General features: G+C 45.2%; 1 protein-coding gene across 14 annotated transcripts in view; it reads right to left on the reverse strand.

Annotated features, from left to right (window-relative positions):
• CADM1 (cell adhesion molecule 1) overlaps positions 1-17,472 on the reverse strand; it is a 340,231-nt gene that overhangs the window by 8,653 nt on the left and 314,106 nt on the right. For 6 of the 14 annotated variants that reach the window (XM_084976131.1, XM_021062873.2, XM_084976136.1 and 3 more), the window contains 2 exons: positions 15,978-16,010; positions 8,455-8,508 (listed from right to left, as the gene is read on the reverse strand). The exons of 5 other annotated variants lie outside the window; for them this stretch is intronic. In XM_084976131.1, the coding sequence (XP_084832257.1) occupies positions 8,455-8,508; positions 15,978-16,010 (87 nt within the window). The remainder of the gene's footprint in view (positions 1-8,454; positions 8,509-15,977; positions 16,011-17,472) is intronic. 3 more of the 14 variants (XM_084976133.1, XM_084976127.1, XM_084976132.1) reach the window with 1 other exon arrangement.

A 17,472-nucleotide genomic window follows, 5' to 3' on the forward strand; every position in this document is an offset into this window, starting at 1 on the left:
ATCAAGCAGAGAAGAAAACCAAAGAGCCAGACTCTACAGCTGCCCTCAGCTTCTACACTGAAAAACAGACACAGGCATTAAAGCACTTAACCACACACCTGGTCCTCCAGCAAATGGACAGTTCTTCAGTTTAGACGGGGGTGTCTTCCTGTTCTCTAAGCCAGGGGTCCTTCTCTCCCTCAGTAACAGGTGTAACAGGGTTCACCCTTCTGGGACTAAGTTTTCCCCATCATCGCAAAGAGGAAGGCCATGTTTCCACTTGGTGTGCCCCTCAGGCACAAAGGGCATTCCGGCCTTGAAGGACCAGGCATGTTTGGATGCCACGGTCCCCCCGCGGTGCAGAAGTCCATCCTGATTGCTTCACGTGGGACTTTGGGTAACTCAGGCCTCGTCCTCCCAAGAGCCTCATTTTCAGGGGCACTTTATAGATGCCGAGCCATGTTCTCGACAACTCAGAGTTGGCATTTGTTCCTTCCTGCCTGCACTGTCCCGTGCTGCAGCCGTGTCTATGGCTCTACGTGTGACCTGAGACTCTTAAGGACAGATCAATGACGAACTGTTTAGTATTCGTGAGTTAGCTCTTCTTTGGCCAAAAAAGCTGGAGCCACTTGGCTCCAGGGGAAAGTTTACGGGCCACTCACAGAATGCTAAGTTGTCCACCACTGCTGGGGTCAGGACTTCAACCACCCGGGGTTCCCATTAGCATCTTAGAAACAAGGACAAAAAATTTCAAAGACACTCCCAAGAGTGATGCCCCCATCCGCTCAGTTTTCTTTACCTTGGGCCAGGTGACCTGACTTGATCCATTTCCCACGGGCTACGTGAAGGGGGAGTTCTAAAGGCACAGTCTCCTGAGGACCTGACAAGCAAAGTGACAGCTGGGGAACTTCAGCCCACGTCCCAACCCTAGGGGACTCCTCTTTCTCTACTGGCTCTCACTCCTCAAACAACTTGCCAGCGTCTCTTAGTGCAGCGCTCTGGCCGTCACGCTGCTCCCTGGGTTTGAACAGGGCTCTGTAACAGATTCCAGTTTCTCTGGCTACTTTACTACCTGGCACGGGATGCCTGATAGGAACTGCCACACGAATGCCTTAATCATGGATCTGTGAAAAGCCCAGAAGGCTCTGCTGCCAGAGGCAGGGATCCATGGATAGCCAGGGAGTGGCCAGGATCCTAGACAAGCTCCTGGCAGAGAGGGGGGGGCTCACAGAGAGGCTGCCCACTGCAGCTGCAGCTGGCCTACCCTCCCCAGCCACACAGAGGACACTGAGATCGCCACCTCTGAGGAGCCGAGGGGTGACACAGTAACGCGGTTCAGACGCATGGCAGAGGGTGGACGAGCGCCCTGCCTTGACATTCCTACCATGTCCACCTGCCCAGGCCAGAGGGCACACCGAAAAACTCGGGGAGAGCCAGGCACCCCCCCTTAAATGCACATACTTATCCTCTCCAAAGGCTATAAACTGCCTGAGGTCTCGTCTTAAAAGCTACAACCTCAGACGCGGAGCACGTTCTAAGGAGATGGGTCTTCCTACCTCCACGAATGGGAACGTTCCTATGGGCGAACTTCCCCCCTTCCTCTATCTACAGGTGGCGGGGAAAAGTGACACGGTTGACTTTTTCTGACAGTTCTGTCACTCGCTTTTCCCTGAGCTGAGGTCTGGCTGGACAAGTCAGTTTAATTAGAAACTCTGAGACACACCGCGGCCCGCTTCCCAGGGCGTGGGGATTAGTGTGTCCGCGAGGAAGCCCGTGACTCTGATGTCATTTGCTACTTCCTGCTAGAGAAAAAGAAAACGCCGGCCAGTGGAGTCTCCCAACGTGAGACAGAACCAGAATCTGACCTCCACGAGCGAATAACCCCTCAAACTTGGCACCATCTGAAAACGGCAGCTTCTCATCCTCCTCACTCATTGGAGCTCATGGCCACAAAAATAAGTGTGCATTTTAAAAAAGCACAACTTTATTACTGAAGGGGAACCGTCTGAATGGCATGCGCTGACAAAATGCCACATTATTTGCTAATCCTAATATGTTATTCTTCTTTAAGATTTGCTTTTCTCAGCACCAATTCAATTATAGATGCTACAAATCCTTCTGACATTTAATTCCCTCTTGTCAGAGAGTAGTAAATGTATACAGTACATGCACTGCTTTCCCATTAAGATGTTAATATATATTGGAGCACACTCGCCTCCATGCAGCATAACCTTTCCTTTCTGGCTTCTTAGAAAGTGGAAGGGAAGGAATAAATGTGAGGAATGAAGGAAGACTCTCGTACAGCATCCCAGGCATCTGAGACTAGCCCTCGGCTGCGTTCTGTTCTAGCAAGGGAGCTGCAGCTACACTACCGTTTCAGAGGAACTAGGTTGAGCTACGTGAAGGAAAACTGCAGCCATCAGCATCAGCATCCTGCCAACCAGTGCTCAGTAAGCCTTCACTGAAATCTGCCATTCTGCACCCAGGCTCTGGCTGTACATGGACCAGGACCCGCCTGGGGCCCTTAGGCGGTCACTGTCTACGTTTTGTACCCTTCCAGAAGCAGGCCTGAACAGGAGATACAGGAAGAGTGAAGCTCGCACCCCCTTCGTGGCCTGCTGGAGAGTGCGCTGGACTTGCCCACAGATCTGGGCTAGAAGCTGGGCATCACTGCTTTGCTGTGTGACTTCAGGCAGATCAATCATCCACTCTGAGCCCTTGAGCACAATCGTACAATTCACAGGACTGTTCTGAGAAGCCAGTGTGTTTGCTGAGTATGAAGGGGCTGTACTGGGCCTGGGCTTGGTATCTGATGGCACTCGATAAGTGTTTGCCAAACTGAAATCCCCTGTAGTAAAGCCTAGGGAGGGCTTTATTCCGGTTCTAATCACTGATTGGAGGCAAACACTTATCACCTCTTTGGGGTAAGGGCTGTACTGCACAGTCAGCACTGTTCTCAGATGATAAGATGCCCCATACACACTAGCTGAGTTGAAGTCACCAAGCCCCTCCTTTTCATTGATGTGGAGTGGCACACAGTGTGGCTGGTGGCCTCCCCGTCCTGGGTGGTGGTCAAGGTGGTGGCCACCCAGTCTAAGTTATCATTCAGGTGCACCACCTACATATCAGGAGGTTAAGGTCTTGTTGTCAGCAAAATGTGAGAACAAGATTTTTTTCCTTGTCGATTGTTCTCCCTTCTCAAGTAACTTGATTTCGTTAATTTAACCAACAGTGGACATGCTGCTAAAGGATGCCAGTCCTCCCCAGACATTAAGCATCACCAGAGAGACCAAAAGGCACACTCCTGAGTCTTCTCTACTCATCGCCTAACGATAAGGACGTAGAAGTGGGATTGCCTTTTCCATTTTAAGCAACAGGAAGGCACTGAGGATGGCACCAGAGTTTTCCTTTCAAGGGAGAATACATTTGGTAAAGAGGAGTGAGTTGTAAAGTTATTTACAAGCATACATTTCCCACTAGAATCTCTCTCTGGAGAAAGATGCTTCAGTGGGCCTCAGGCATTGGGGGTGTGAGAATGGATTAATGAATATGGTGAAGTCACCCCATAGCAGTGTCCAACCTGTAGAACTGGAACCCATATTTTGTGTTGTGGCCCACCAACTTCTTAATTTGCAGGGAAAATTTCTATTTGACGGTCTCCTTCCTCCCCATGGGGGCAGCAGGGGCATGTTGGATTATGGGAAGATCTGCAATACTGTGCAGTTCAAACTCACATCGTCGTAAAGTCATGGTGGTCCAAGCTGCATGGACCCAATGATTTGTTAGTCTACTGCCTTGTACTAAATGGGATTTTAACATAAGGGAAGCTACATGTTTTAACCTTCTGAAACTCAACACTTTCTCACGGCATTTAGCACCGTCCCAGTGGGAAACTGATCCCATAATTTAGGTGGGTCAATGGGACAATGGCACTGAAAACATCTGAGCAGAGTTGAAGTTCTCCTTTGAATAGGAATGAGCTTGATTCAGTGCTGGAAGAGATCCTTCCTGGTGGCCAGCATGCAGCTCTATACTGATGGGCTCTGGGAAGCCCACCTTGCCTGCCTCATTCCTTGGGTGCACAGACTGAATTGAAAAGGGTCCAAAATGGGGAGGATTCCCAAGAAGACCCCAAAGTGAAGGGAGTGTGGGTTTCACAGGGGAAGGATAATCTTTTTCAATCAAAGTCTCTGTTTCCTGAAGAGGCAGGAAGACCCCTGTGTTTAAATTCTGACTCTTGTCTCTTGAGCACATCATTTAACCCCTGGAGCCCCAGTTTCCTCATTTGTACACCGAGAGGAACAACCTTGCCTTAACCATCACACAGGATGGGGATGACAGCCTTCCTGTGGCTTGTTCATGCTTGGCTCTATCTCTCGGTCTTCCTGCCCCAATGGCCTTCCTGGGGAGCATTTCTAAACTACCCTCTACCTCCTCCCAGCCCCAGGCACTCGCTTCCACTCGATCCAGACTTACTGCTTCCAGAGACTTACTCTGACATTATCTTGTGCTTTACTTATTTATTTTTTATTTTTAAATTTTCTTTAGGGCCGCACCTATGGCATATGGAAGTTCCTAGGCTAGGGGTCGAATTGGAGCTATAGCTGCTGGCCTACGGCACAGCCACAGCAACACCAGATCTGAGCCACATCTGCAACCTACACCACAGCTCATGACAACGCTGGATCCTTAACCCACTGAGTGAGGCCAGGGATTGAACCTGCGGTCCTCATGGATACTAGTCAGGTTCTTAACCCACTGAGCCACGATGGGAACTCCTTATCTTGTGCTTTGAGCCTATATCCCCCACTGGAACATAACTATACTCGGGTAGGGGCCTGGCCCGTAAAATCCAGGGCAGCTCCAGCTCCTGGTTGGTTTTGTTCACCGCTGTCTCCCTGGTACCCAAGTCAGAGCCCAGCACAGAGGAGGCGTTCAACCAATCGTTGAGTGAATGCAGATCAAATGAGATAATATGTGCACAAGAGCTTTCTGAGCTTTCAAGTACTCCACAGGTTAAATAAGACCTCACGAGATTTAGGGGCGAGACCTTGACTTTGTCTACAGTCTGGCTGGTTTTTGATGTTTTTCTTCGTCATCATCCTTGCTACTCCTAGTCTACCAAAGAAATGCAATCGCCTGTTTGCCACGTCAGGGCCACACTTTACATGGGGGCCGGTAAGGAACGAGTCCCCCCCAAATGCCATGTCTATTGACAGTTTCTCGCATACATTTCAAGCAAGTTCAGCCAGACTCTGTGGACACTCACAATAGCCAGATGGCCCTATGTCCCCCCCAGAACGGATAATCTGGATCTGAAGTTCTTTAAGTGCTTCCATCAACTAAATCTGGACCGTATTTATGTTTTCTCTGTAATCCATTTAAGGGACTCTAGCTGGCTCACCTCGATTCTTCCCTAACACCTGGTGCGGATTATCAGAGCCACTTAGAATTTGCCCTCCATCCATACTTTTCTGCGGACGGTGAGGGAGATGTTGGTGTCTCCAGATCACTTTCTCGTGTGTAGGGCCAGCGCGGATAACATGTCTTTGGGAAGCACGAGAGCTCTGAAATTTCTTGCTGGTGCCTTTGCTTCAAAAGCAGAAGCCTGATGGATTGCTCTGATTGGGCCGGAGGGCCATTCTCTGGCAGGTTGTATATTTACCACCGCACTCCACTAACCAGTCCCCGAAGGCCCTTACATCGCTGAAGGGAGAGAGGCAGTTGGAGACATTTTTTAAAAGTTTTAAAATAAAATAGAGGGATAAAGAGGCTGAAAGCTATTCTATTCCACATGTGGCAATAACCGCCAGCTGTCACCAAGAAACGGCAGATGTAATTGATAAAACAATTCAAAACTCTTGTGGATCTGTCATCAATAAAGTTAACACCCAAAAAGTATGAAAGGGTTCAAAGTAGAACTGAATAAGCTCCCCCGGTCTGCCAGTAATTAAATCACTGAACTACACACAAGCGTAATTTTTTAAAAATGCAGATTAAAGAGGGAGGATCAGCTGGCCAACCAGCTTTGCTGGGTGAGGCTGGAGCACCATATGTTGCTTATGAAATTGTCATTAGCCGAGGTGGCGGTGGTGACTGGGGGAGGTGGGGGACAAGAGGCACGCCGAAGACAGACCGTCATTATTTTGAAGAAAACCCAGGATATAACATTTATCCATAATAAGGAAAGGATGAAATTTCTACCCAGATGGAGCAGGGAACGGATGGTAATATTATTCATTACCACAGTTTAGCATGAAATGTGCAGCACCTCCTCTAATTTATTGATGGACTGTTTAAGACGGCTGTTAACCTGTTTGTCTTGTATTATAATTGAATTCAGTCTCTAGGCTACAGAAATTTGAGAAGTTCATCCTTTCTCAATCAATACGCTCCCCTTCAGTGACCCATTTCAAGACAGCTTCATAAAAAATAATGTATTTTGTTTTAATAAATTTAAACACTATGACAGCTGCTCAATTTTTATTGGTTGTGTTTTTTTTTCCCCCTTCAGATGTCTCTTTGCTGCCAAGGGAAGCCAAGCTCACAATCAATAGTAATTGATTAATCAGCATCCCCTTTGAACAAAGGTGCTAATCAGTTTTTGATTAGTTCATCAAACCAGAGGCAAAGGCAGCCCAGCCCCAGCCTGATAGATCATCAGGACTCTACATGACTTATGGCTTCCTCGTAGTATAGGGCTGCCGTGTTAGGGTTGGTGGGGGGGGGAGACAACGTAATTATTAATTTAACCAAACTATTATGAACGCAAACAGTTGTTGGTTTATTGCTCTTGACTCAGGGGAGATTGATAGAACTGCAGTGAGGCCGCATCGGACTTGGTGCAGAGCTGAGAGACTCAGAATATTCCTTAATTGATGATGCTGGGGAAAGGGTAATGGCTGATTTAGTCCCGTTTTTTCCTAAAAAGAAGCAACATGACTTCTGCCTGAGTGATCCTTTCCTGGCTAATATAACAAGAGGGCTCAGGGCCAAGGAGAACTTGGTCCTTTTGCAGGATCCCTGAGAAGACCCAACTGCCAGGGCCACTGTGTCAGAGGGCTGTTTTCTTTAGAATCAAGATCAGAACTGAGGAGACCTCCTACATCCAGCATGACCTTCTAAGCAGGGAGCAGGACTTATCTATTCTTATTTCAAAAGAAAACCAGGCTAATGTTTTTCTGCAACTTCTCTAAAGACACCACCAAGGAGAGGCAAGAATAAAACACTCCTGGGAGGGCCGGTTCGCTTTCGAATCGTCTGTTTATTTATCTGCCTGAATTCATTGGGATTTAGACTTCATTTATTCATCCAACAAGTGTCAACTGAGTGCTTACAACATGATAGGCATACAGCAGTGAACAAAACCAATATGGCCTCCTGGAGTTTCCACACTATGGGAAAACCCAGCGGCTAAGCTCAAACCGAGACCGGCTACCTACCAGGGAAAAATAAAGGCATCCCTGAGGTTTGACAGAAGCACAGAGGAGGCAATAAATCTATTGCTTGTGAAAGATAGTGCTACTATCTTACTCTCTCACTGGGTAAGCCAGACCTGTAGTTAAAGCCGCACCTCACCCAGTGAGAGCTCATGACGAAGGGGCGACATGGCACCCTTCTTTCCAAATGGCTGGAGTAAGCAGCTACGGTCTTATGCCTTGGTTTCTCCTGATGAGGAAGAGCCCTTCCTTATTGATTTCTTAAGAAGCAAGGGATCAAAATGTTTCAAAAGCTGTAGCCGGTTGGCAGTGAAGTCCTACAACATCATGGGAGCTCATATAATTGTTTAGCTCTGACCATTTTAAATCTCTTGCCCCTCCTTTTTAGGATATGCTTCTTATTCTGGATTAGTAACACCTAAATCCTGGAATCAAGCATGAAACCTACTTTTGCAAGAGCTCAGTGTGCTGTGAAAAAGGTCTGAGGTGGATAATTAGTTTACATCGTGGTGTGTGACAAAACAATTGCCCTCCCCTTCCCTTTCCCACCCCTCCTTCTAAGATTAACTATGACCTGGGCTTTTCCAGTCCATTCCACTGAAAGGAGATGGTCAATAAGAGGTTTTTGTCTGTGTGTTAGTTTTTTAGATAAAGATCGTGTCTCATAATCCAACATCCTTACACAGCTTTGAAAAGCAACAACTTTCTCATGAACCATTAAATACCTAGAACATAAGAATTATTTTAAGCCACTAACTAGTGCGGCTTTGGCGCAATCCCCAAGAAGCTTTGACCTTCACTGCTTTACATCGGTAATGGGAGGTCAGCCCTAATCTGAGATATACATTCTACTACTACAGGGGAGAGAAGTGGATGGGGAGGAAGAAAGGGTTAATAAAACTCAGTATTTCTTTAGTCTCAAAGGCCACAGTTGAGGATTGACTGCTGAGCACATCCAAGTGGCGGTGTTGCGGAAGTGGACGGAGGGGCCCACAGGTTGGACACTGCAGAGCCTTACCTAGTGACTAGCCCTTACCTGAGAGGTCCTCACTGTCCAGTTCTTCTGCGGAATTGGGCAACTGAGTAAGGCCTTACAAGTAAAAACAAATCGTTTTTTCTTTTCATTCCTCAAGGGACATAAACAAAACACTTAAGAACTGAGGATGAATTTCTTAAAAAAAAAAAAAAAAACATGAGCCAAATCTCTTGCCATCTCTTTCTTTTCCTTTTTTTTTTTTTTTGGATAGCTTGAATGTATTATTAATCCATAAGTACATTTCTCCAATCGTTTCATTTTGTTATGGATACACAATCGAGGCAGAAAGATTCCTCAGTCTCCACTTTCAAAGCACATGAAACATGAAGGTGGATGTTTCAAATCACGTGTTCATAACAGCATGCAAAAGAAAAAAAAAATAAAGAAAGCCTGATTGTTAGCTATCGGTGGATGCTCTGATAGATCTCTTAAATACAAATATATTTAGATGTTACATACTGATGTATGTAAGTTTCATTTCACATTTTCCTGTAAATTGAAATCCTTTGCCAATACTGACAAATAGAGTTCATTATCAATTGATGATGATCTTGGATCACTTATTTCAAAATGGTACGGCATCTGCTAAGTGCAGATTGCAGGTTATGCCTTCATCAGAAAATCTGATTTGCAAAATGAGTTTTTTCAAAACGAGAATTTCAAAAATCAGTGGCATTCCCGAAAAAAATGAAGCTCTCAAAGCTGAAAAAGCAGTTAGGTCAGGAGATAATCAAGTGGAGCTTGAAAGGCCTGTATCGGAGTCACCACCAAGGCTGGCTAGCTGGGGTGGCTCTCAGCTAGCTCTGCTTTGAAGTATAAGAGGTAAGACGGAAGCCCATAAACAAGGGGCGGGCTCAGCTAGGAGATGGCCTCCCTTTCCTCCTGCTGTATTCGCAGGCTGCTCCTTTAACACAGTTAGAAGCACCTCAAAATGTTAGACTATCAAGGAGGCCTTTACTGATTTGAGCAGACTTGCTCCAGGTCCTCTAATTTGCACAACAATTGCCTAATACTTCCCTGATGAGATTTGTCACTTTTGAAGATACTCGTGGACCTATTAAACTGGAATGAGGGGCATGTCTTGTTTCTTTTTTCATCTTTCCCTTCTCTTACAGCCAAGCACAAAGCATACTCTCAGTATGTGCTGAGTTAAGATTTGGGAGTAATGCTTAGTGAACTACCAACGAGAGCAACTACAACAAGCGCTCTGCAAGTGAGCAACGTCAAACTGATCGCACTGTTCAAAAAACCCCAAGTCAACAGAAACATTTATGGAGAAATGGACAGTAAGAACTTGGAGTTTGTAAGTTGTTTTATAAAAAAGCCAAATGAATCTTGAGAGCTGGGGCAGTGCCCTGAAAGGAAGCATCATATCAGATCTTAAGGAATTTCCATCATGGGTGTCAATATTCAAGGGCATGTGTCAATTAAAAATGGGAGGCTTTGAAGTCCACGGATGTTCCCAAACTATGGATTTAGGCAACCACGGGAAAGCAATGAGTAATGTAATCAATTATAGAGGCAACTGAGTGGGGATGCTATCCACTGGTTCTGAAATCTGATTGGTTGAAAGTGTCCCTATTTCTAATTGGCTTTATTCATTGTATAAAGACTGATGAATACAATTATTTGAATAATTGTTATAAATGGGCAACATAAAGTACTTCTCTGTAGTTAATTATGAATTTGCAGTTCTCAGAAGGCTAATCCCTCACTTCTACGTGGCCCAATGAACATCAAAGCATTCTACATACATGCTTGGCACCCACTGAACCATATTAAACGAGGATGTTTCAAGTAGGCAGCTTTACTGCTGAAGGCTTGTTTCCCTGGGGAGGGCATTAAAAAGCTAATTTTAAAAAATAAAGACAAATATGTTTATGAACTATCATTGATATGCAAAGTTTCCCATTAAAAAGCAACAGACAGTTTATATACACCTCATTAAAGATGAAACTGTCATTTTTAATGGCATAAACTTTAAAATACACCAAATCATCTGGAATCGACTGCTCAGATTACATCTGAAAGTGGGAAGCCATCTAGGTTAGTGGCGTTAAATTTGTTTTTGCACTACTGTTGTATTTTATGAATCTATAGTGCTCTGCCAGAGTTGGATAATTTCTGAATAAATATAATTAGGAAGAGTTTACTGAAGCACTGAGTGTACAAGTGAGACAAGCAAAATTTACCTCTTAAAATTGCTCTGGCTTAGGTAGTTTTCTTTCATGATAAAAATTATACACCTCTCATTTTCTCAAAGACAAAGACAAAGATGCATTTTATGAGGCAGAGAGTACTCTTCATAAAGGAAACGCCACAATTTAACAATAAATGGGAATATTCCTTCTTGGTTTTTCTCTTGAAATACTCAGAGCATCCGTGCAAGCCCTTTTCTCACCCATTCAAGTAAAATGGATCGAACAAACTTCTTTGAACTTTGTTAAACAAATGAAAATTTACTCTTGGTCCACGTGGGATTTTCTTTTGAGCAATTAATAAAATCCTAAGGTGCAGGCACTAGCATCCTCTGTTCTGGAGACGTGATTTTCACTTCTTCCTGATGCTGTCCCGCCCTGCACATGCTCTACATAAAGCCTCCTCTGACAGGGCTTCTGCGGTTGGGTTTTGTTCCTCCTCGTTTCCAGCAGAAATAGCTGGCTTTTAAAAAATGGTATGTACGGTGTGACAATTTTAAACCAGGTTAAGGAAAATCTCAAAAATTAGATACAGTAAGAAATCCGAGAGATGGTTAAATAAAGTCAAGGTCAAAGGCAAGTAAAACGGAAATGTTTAGGGGTTCCGATCATCAGGGTTCCAGCTTTTTTTTTTTTCCCCCTGAAAATACCCAAAAAGACTGATCAAAGAAAAACCTCTAGGAAGCAAACCCTTCCCATCGGCCCTAGGACCCTTCCCGTTTATGAAAACGTAGGTGATGGTCTCTCTCTTACCTAAGCAGCACACATCTGATCACTTGGCCATATTATGGAAACTGTTACTTCCATCACCAGCCATAAGATTCAGACGCCCCTGGTAGTTTTAATCTAAAAGCTCAGTCAGTCATCCTGTTCTTCCTGCTTTGTCAGCTTTTGTGGAGAGTTTTTCCCTTCGTCCCATGAGCAGGAAATTTGGTTCACGCCGTAAACAGTAGCACATTGTTTCCGAACTGCATATCAAGGCTGAAACGCAATCTTCAGGTCCTGCAGCCATTCGTAAACCTCTTTTTAGCTTTGTTCTTGGGTAGAACATACAATGTCTGCAGAGTCCCTTGACTGAATGACAGCCTTCGAATGCCATTGTCGTGTAGTCAAACAGAGAGATGTGCAGAGGGGGACACACACAGAGGGTGGACATAGAGGTTGTAATAATGCGCACTGCTGGCTATTTGTCTTTAAAATGGGCTTCAGGATTTCCCCACGATTGAATGGAAGGAGAAGAATTCCATCACGGCGGGCACTACTCATAAAGGAAGTCAGGGAAGGGGAGATGCATGGGGTGGTTACCCAAGGGCAGTGGGCTTGGGGATGAGCGCGTATCTAGCACAGGCCAAACATTTTGAAACCAAAACCCAAGGTGAAAAAGTACTTCCGAGGGGTTCCCAGTTTGAGTCTCACTACAATTATATACTGAATTAAAAACTAGTTACTAACTCATTTGGGGTTATAAATTCATGAGATCATCAGCCTCTAATGTATCAAGAGGTGGAAAGCAAAAGGACAGATAGCGTGAAAATCATAAAATAGCGGGGAGGGGGCGGGGAGGGGGAAGCGAGACGGGGGTGGGGGGGGCAGGGAGGAGAGAGAGAGAGGACCCCGAACCCGAAGGAAGCCAGCTGACTGCAGTGCAGCAAAAGCACAAGCACTATTCCAGACCATGGGCATGCTGTCACCCGAAACCTCACTCCAGGGAGGCGGGTGGGGGAGGAGGGAGGGGGACACACAGGGCAGAATAAGAACAAGGCACAAGACACTTACAGAGAAGCGTCCACATTGGAACAAACAAATACAAACCATCACACGCACCCACACATCAATAATCAGAACGACTACACCATCCGTGCGTAAGTCACTCATGCATTTCTGCCATCAGTGGCAGACCATGTGGTACCAGGGTGTGGCAGTGTTTTTTGCATTGCTCAACATGCACACAGAACACAGGATTCTTCCTGTCCAGGCCTTAAGGATGAGCTCCAAAAACACAAATGCTCAAGATCCTTCTTCAAAGATCCCTTCGGTCACCCTAGTCTAAGAACCCCATTCTTACGCTCACATTTATCTTTACTATCAAATAAATCCTTAAAGACACATTGTGGATGACTGATTGTTGCCTGGTTGTTTTTTTTTTTTTTTTTTTTGGAGAAAATCCATTTGATTTTTGAATCATGCCCATGCACTTCTAACCTTCCAATACATGCTTATTCCAAATCAGATATTGGTCAGAACAAAAGGTCAACATACGTAAACAACTGGTATACTTCATACATACTCTAGCAACACAAGCTTGAATAAAATATTTTAATGAGTCTTCAAAGGGAAAGCATTTTGTGAAATTATCTTTTTCCTTTTAATAAGAGAAAAATATGGAAGGAAATCCAGTAGGAAAACTTTTAAGACCAGTAAAATGGTCACAACTGGCTACCCTAGTGTGTCTTGTCATTTCAGTTGCCAAGTTATCAAACCACAACATTTTCCTAGGCCCAGATCTCCAAAATGAACATCCCAAGATTATTATCAAATGAACCTAAGTCACATGGCTGCTGTACCAAGAAGCTGTGTGTGACTCATAAATCACTCAAATAAAATCAGTTCTGTATCCTCACCTCTTTGGAAATTTGGTCCTCTGCTTTGTAATTTCCACCCTAGTCTATGACCTCTTCTCTTTTGACAACTGACCTGGAAGACTTTTTCCCTCTGCCAAGTAAAATTCTAGATATTATTTTGGCTTTCGTTAAAGCTTGTTGCTGGGGGCTGGAGTAGGTTGTTCAAAATAGTGGTAGGATCCCTTTGTGAGGATACTATGAGGGTTTTAGACAAGGTGGAGCATGTATTTATAAAAGTATTTCATAGGCGTCAACCTGGATTAATCACTTCTCTCCGCCTGCTGTTAAGGAATCATATATATAAGGCTATTCTTACTTCCTTTTTTTTCTTTCGGAATTTCTTGGCTCTAGGTATACTTCTCATGCGCTGCTGGTCAATAATGTCCTACTGAGGTATGGCTGTCTTGAGCACCGTCCCCAAACTTATAAGACAGTGGCTGCTTCTCAAAGCACGCAGGCCTCTCTGTTTCCTGCCACAGGAATGCTCCTGGGTCCTGTTCCAAGAGTCTCTTTATTATATTAGTATAGAAAGAGATCCTTTTCACGCTCTCCGACAGAAATACGTGATTAAATATCAGTATCCTAAAATCAGAATTGGCCCCTAAATTAATTTCTCATTTTCCAGGTGAGGGGACATGTCTTCCACCTTGAATAACCTACCCCACTACAAGACCTACAACCCTTAGAGTCACTTAAGTACATGGATTTTATTGAAGGGACCTAGAAAACAGAAGTCTGGAGCCTTAGGAGATACATGATCAATATTTCTTCAAAGATCTCACAGAACTCAGGAATCTTATGGTTACATTTGACCCTGGAGTTAATTATAGAAAGCTCAGAACTTAAAGCATCTTAACAAGAATAGAACCAACCCTCTTGAACTACATAAAATAGCCTTAAAGCTCTGAGAAGAATCGATAGAAGTCAGGAAGTGCTCAATTAATGATGAAACCTACAAATAACTGGGCTTAATGGAGTGCAAGGCCTGAGATGAGGCAAGTGCTATGGGGCATTACCTTAGAAAGTGGACGTATTCTACCTAATTGATTTCTCATGACTGTCAGTGTATCTGGCCCTTTAACTCATCTTGTGAATGTTCCCCTTTGGGCCAGTGACAGGAAAGAGCAGGGTGAGGTGGGGTACAGTCGGGAGGGGTAGCACTCCACACCCAAGTTTGTTTTGTTTACTCAGAATTTCTGATCAGAATGTCCAAATATGGGGGTGGCCAGCCGAGCAGCAAGACCTGACCTTCGAGGACAGCTCCCACAGGACGGGTTCTGCTGAGAGATTTCTAACTGGTTAAGTCCTCAAATGCAGGTCTCTTTCAGGAAGGCAGCCGTGCTAGGAAGAGCTGCTTCTCTAAAAGTTGCATCAACAGCACAGGGTTGGCTGATCCCCCTCGATCACCATTTAAATGATGGATTTCAACTCTGCACCATGTGCACAGTGATTTAGGGAGACCCTTTACCAGATACTTCCCTTGCAGTCAATGATTCGAATTCAGTCCATTTTTTAACATATCTTTCTCCAAAGCACAATACTGCCAGGGTTCGATTTGAGTAATAAAGTAACGTACAGGTGAAATATGATTGTCATTTCCTGATGGGAGAGAGAAAAGTGACTAGACTCACTCAAAATGAGTAAGTCAGTAGAGAAATTGAGAAAAGGATTTACTCGGGTTTTATCAGCTTTTGGCTAAAATGACCCACTTTTTTTTTTTAGTGTTTTGCCTACAAGATACCCCCCACACGAATGATTTTTTTTTCAAAAGTCCCAGTTAATGCTGTTGAAATGTACACATGGTATCATTCTTGGTTTGGAGATGTTTCCTGCCAAATGTTTTTGTTGTTGTTGTTGTTGTTGCTGTTTTTTAAAGGGCCTCATCTGAGGCACATGGAGGTTCCCAGGCTAAGGGTCGAATTGGAGCTGCAGCCACCAGCCTACGCCAGAGCCACAGCCACGCCAGATCCAAGCCGCTTCTGTGACACCACTGCTCACAGCAATGCCGGATCCTTAACCCACTGAGCAAGGCCAGGGATTGAACCTGTGTCCTTATGGATTCAAGTTGGGGTTGTTAACTGCTGAGCCTCAATGGGAACTCCTCCTGCCAAATGTTAGCATCAGCTGTTGTGCACCCGTGCGGATTAAGGGTGAACTGGCAAGTGGTTGTGCAGGTAAACATGACGGGGAATCTAATTAAGGAAGAGCCATGTTTTCCTCCTCCTCATCACATCATGGATTTTAACAAGACTCTTCCACCCTGACCTGTCCTTCCGTCTCAACAACTAAGTGACATAAGCGACTCCTCTTCAAAATGTGCCTGGGATGCTAGGCTATAAACGAAGAAAGCAACTGGGCCTTTAATCCAGACACTCCACTTTGTAGGCAAGTATTAGCTTTTCCTGAGTTCTTTACAATTCTGGTGGAGTTTTGTCAAAAAAGGCTAGGCACAGCTCAAACTCCTGCCAGCCCAGCCAGCCGGCGGGGAGGTGGCCTCGTCTCAGATTGGAACCAGCGGCCACTGAACTCACAACAGAAATGACAAGACTCAACATCTTTGCAAGCCTCCCAAATTATGGTGTATTTATGAGATCAGTGTACTCGGAACACAGTTTCCCTTGAAGACTGCATTTCTCTTTTTCCCAGGCTTGCCTTGCCGCTCAGCACTGCTGAGAAAGTAGATAAACAGTAATGTGGTACCAACCGTGAACTGCTGGTTCTGTCGTCGCCGTGGTGTCTACAGACGGGAACAGAGGATTGGAGGAAGGGAAGAAACAGGAGGAACGGCATGCAAAAAAAGGGAAAATGGAAAAAAATGGAACAGATAATATATGAGCAAGCTTTCAAAGAACATCGCGTGACAAGCAATAATAAATGAAAAGCAAAAAGCATCTGAAGTGAGTTGCACTGTTTTAAGACATGCCTTCAGCTCAAAGCTGCGAGCCAGTGAGGAAAACCGTCAATTCTTTGGTTCTGGGGGTCTTGCCAGGACACAGCTACTTGCTAATCAATAGTCAGGGGAACATGCAAAGTGATGAGAAACATCGGTGCAAACTCAGTGACTGGTAGATGGCTCTGAACGCATCAAGGCTCAGGACCAGGACAGCAAAGCTCGGTCGGAAGGAAGGCTGGCTGAACAACAGATTCAGACATTCAAACATTGCCTTTGTTTTAACCCAACCCACCCGGGCACTGGGGCTTCATGGCTGCCAATTAGGCATCCCCGAATCGACTGCACTTTCAGGATCCTTTTGTGGCTCATGCGCAGAGACACGCCCGTCGATGAATATTCGGGTTCAGGTTTTCCATCCAGGTGTTATTTCACTGGAGTTGGGCCCGAAAGGCTGATGCACGGGAAGGCCGTAGGAATGAACATGGCAAAGGTTTTCAGGTTAGTTCCCCCCGCCGCCAACACACACATACACACTCACCACTAACCCATCCTTTGCTCTGCAGATCTTACTATGTGACAATCTAAGAGCAGAAGTCTGTCATGGAAACATCCATGTCCACACAACTTGCCAGACGCCACTTCTAATCATGGAACATTCCCCCAATTAAAGCAGAGCCAGCCAGCTTGGCTGGTGATCCAGAAGCACATCCACTGTTGGGAGCTGCCAGAAGTTCTGCCTTCAGGGCTGTGTTCGGTGACGACACGTGACGGGCTTTCATGGCCAGATGCACTTGCTGGAGGAGAAACTGGTCTGTCTCTTTCTTCTTCCGTTTCTCAGGCCATTCAAGTTTTTTTTCCCTCTGCCAGGCTTTAAAACCAGACCTGCTGTATGGGGGATCCTCTTCAAAGGAGATTCCTCAAGGGGCTCCCCAAATTGTCTTTTGCTTCTTGGCTAGTGGGGAAGTGGGATTAATATCTAACAAAACACACGAAGACATTCTTTTTGCAGCATTGCTTTAACACCGCTCTCTTAGCCAACTTCATCCCCGTGTCAACCCACCTGTCGGTGTTGTAATGCTCGGCTCCACTCTCTCCAGGTGTCCTCCCCTGCATGACCCCCTTCTGGCCAGAAAGGAGTGGTGACAGCCACACACGAGCCAGTCATGTCGAGCTGAAGTGGAATTCCAGGTTGACACTGCAAGTAGTTCCCTGTCCTTTTTTCTAAGGCAGCTATTTCTCTGGTAATTACGGTCCTGAGTTCTGGAGACTCCAAAAGATTGTCAAGGCTGCGACATAGGCAATGTTT

The sequence above is a fragment of the Sus scrofa genome, chromosome 9, assembly GCF_054392235.1.
Source record: "Sus scrofa isolate SSC_HxYL_T2T_F1_AM1 chromosome 9, Sscrofa_HxYL_maternal_Yorkshire_Landrace_v2.0, whole genome shotgun sequence".
Classification (NCBI taxonomy): Eukaryota; Metazoa; Chordata; class Mammalia; order Artiodactyla; family Suidae; genus Sus; species Sus scrofa.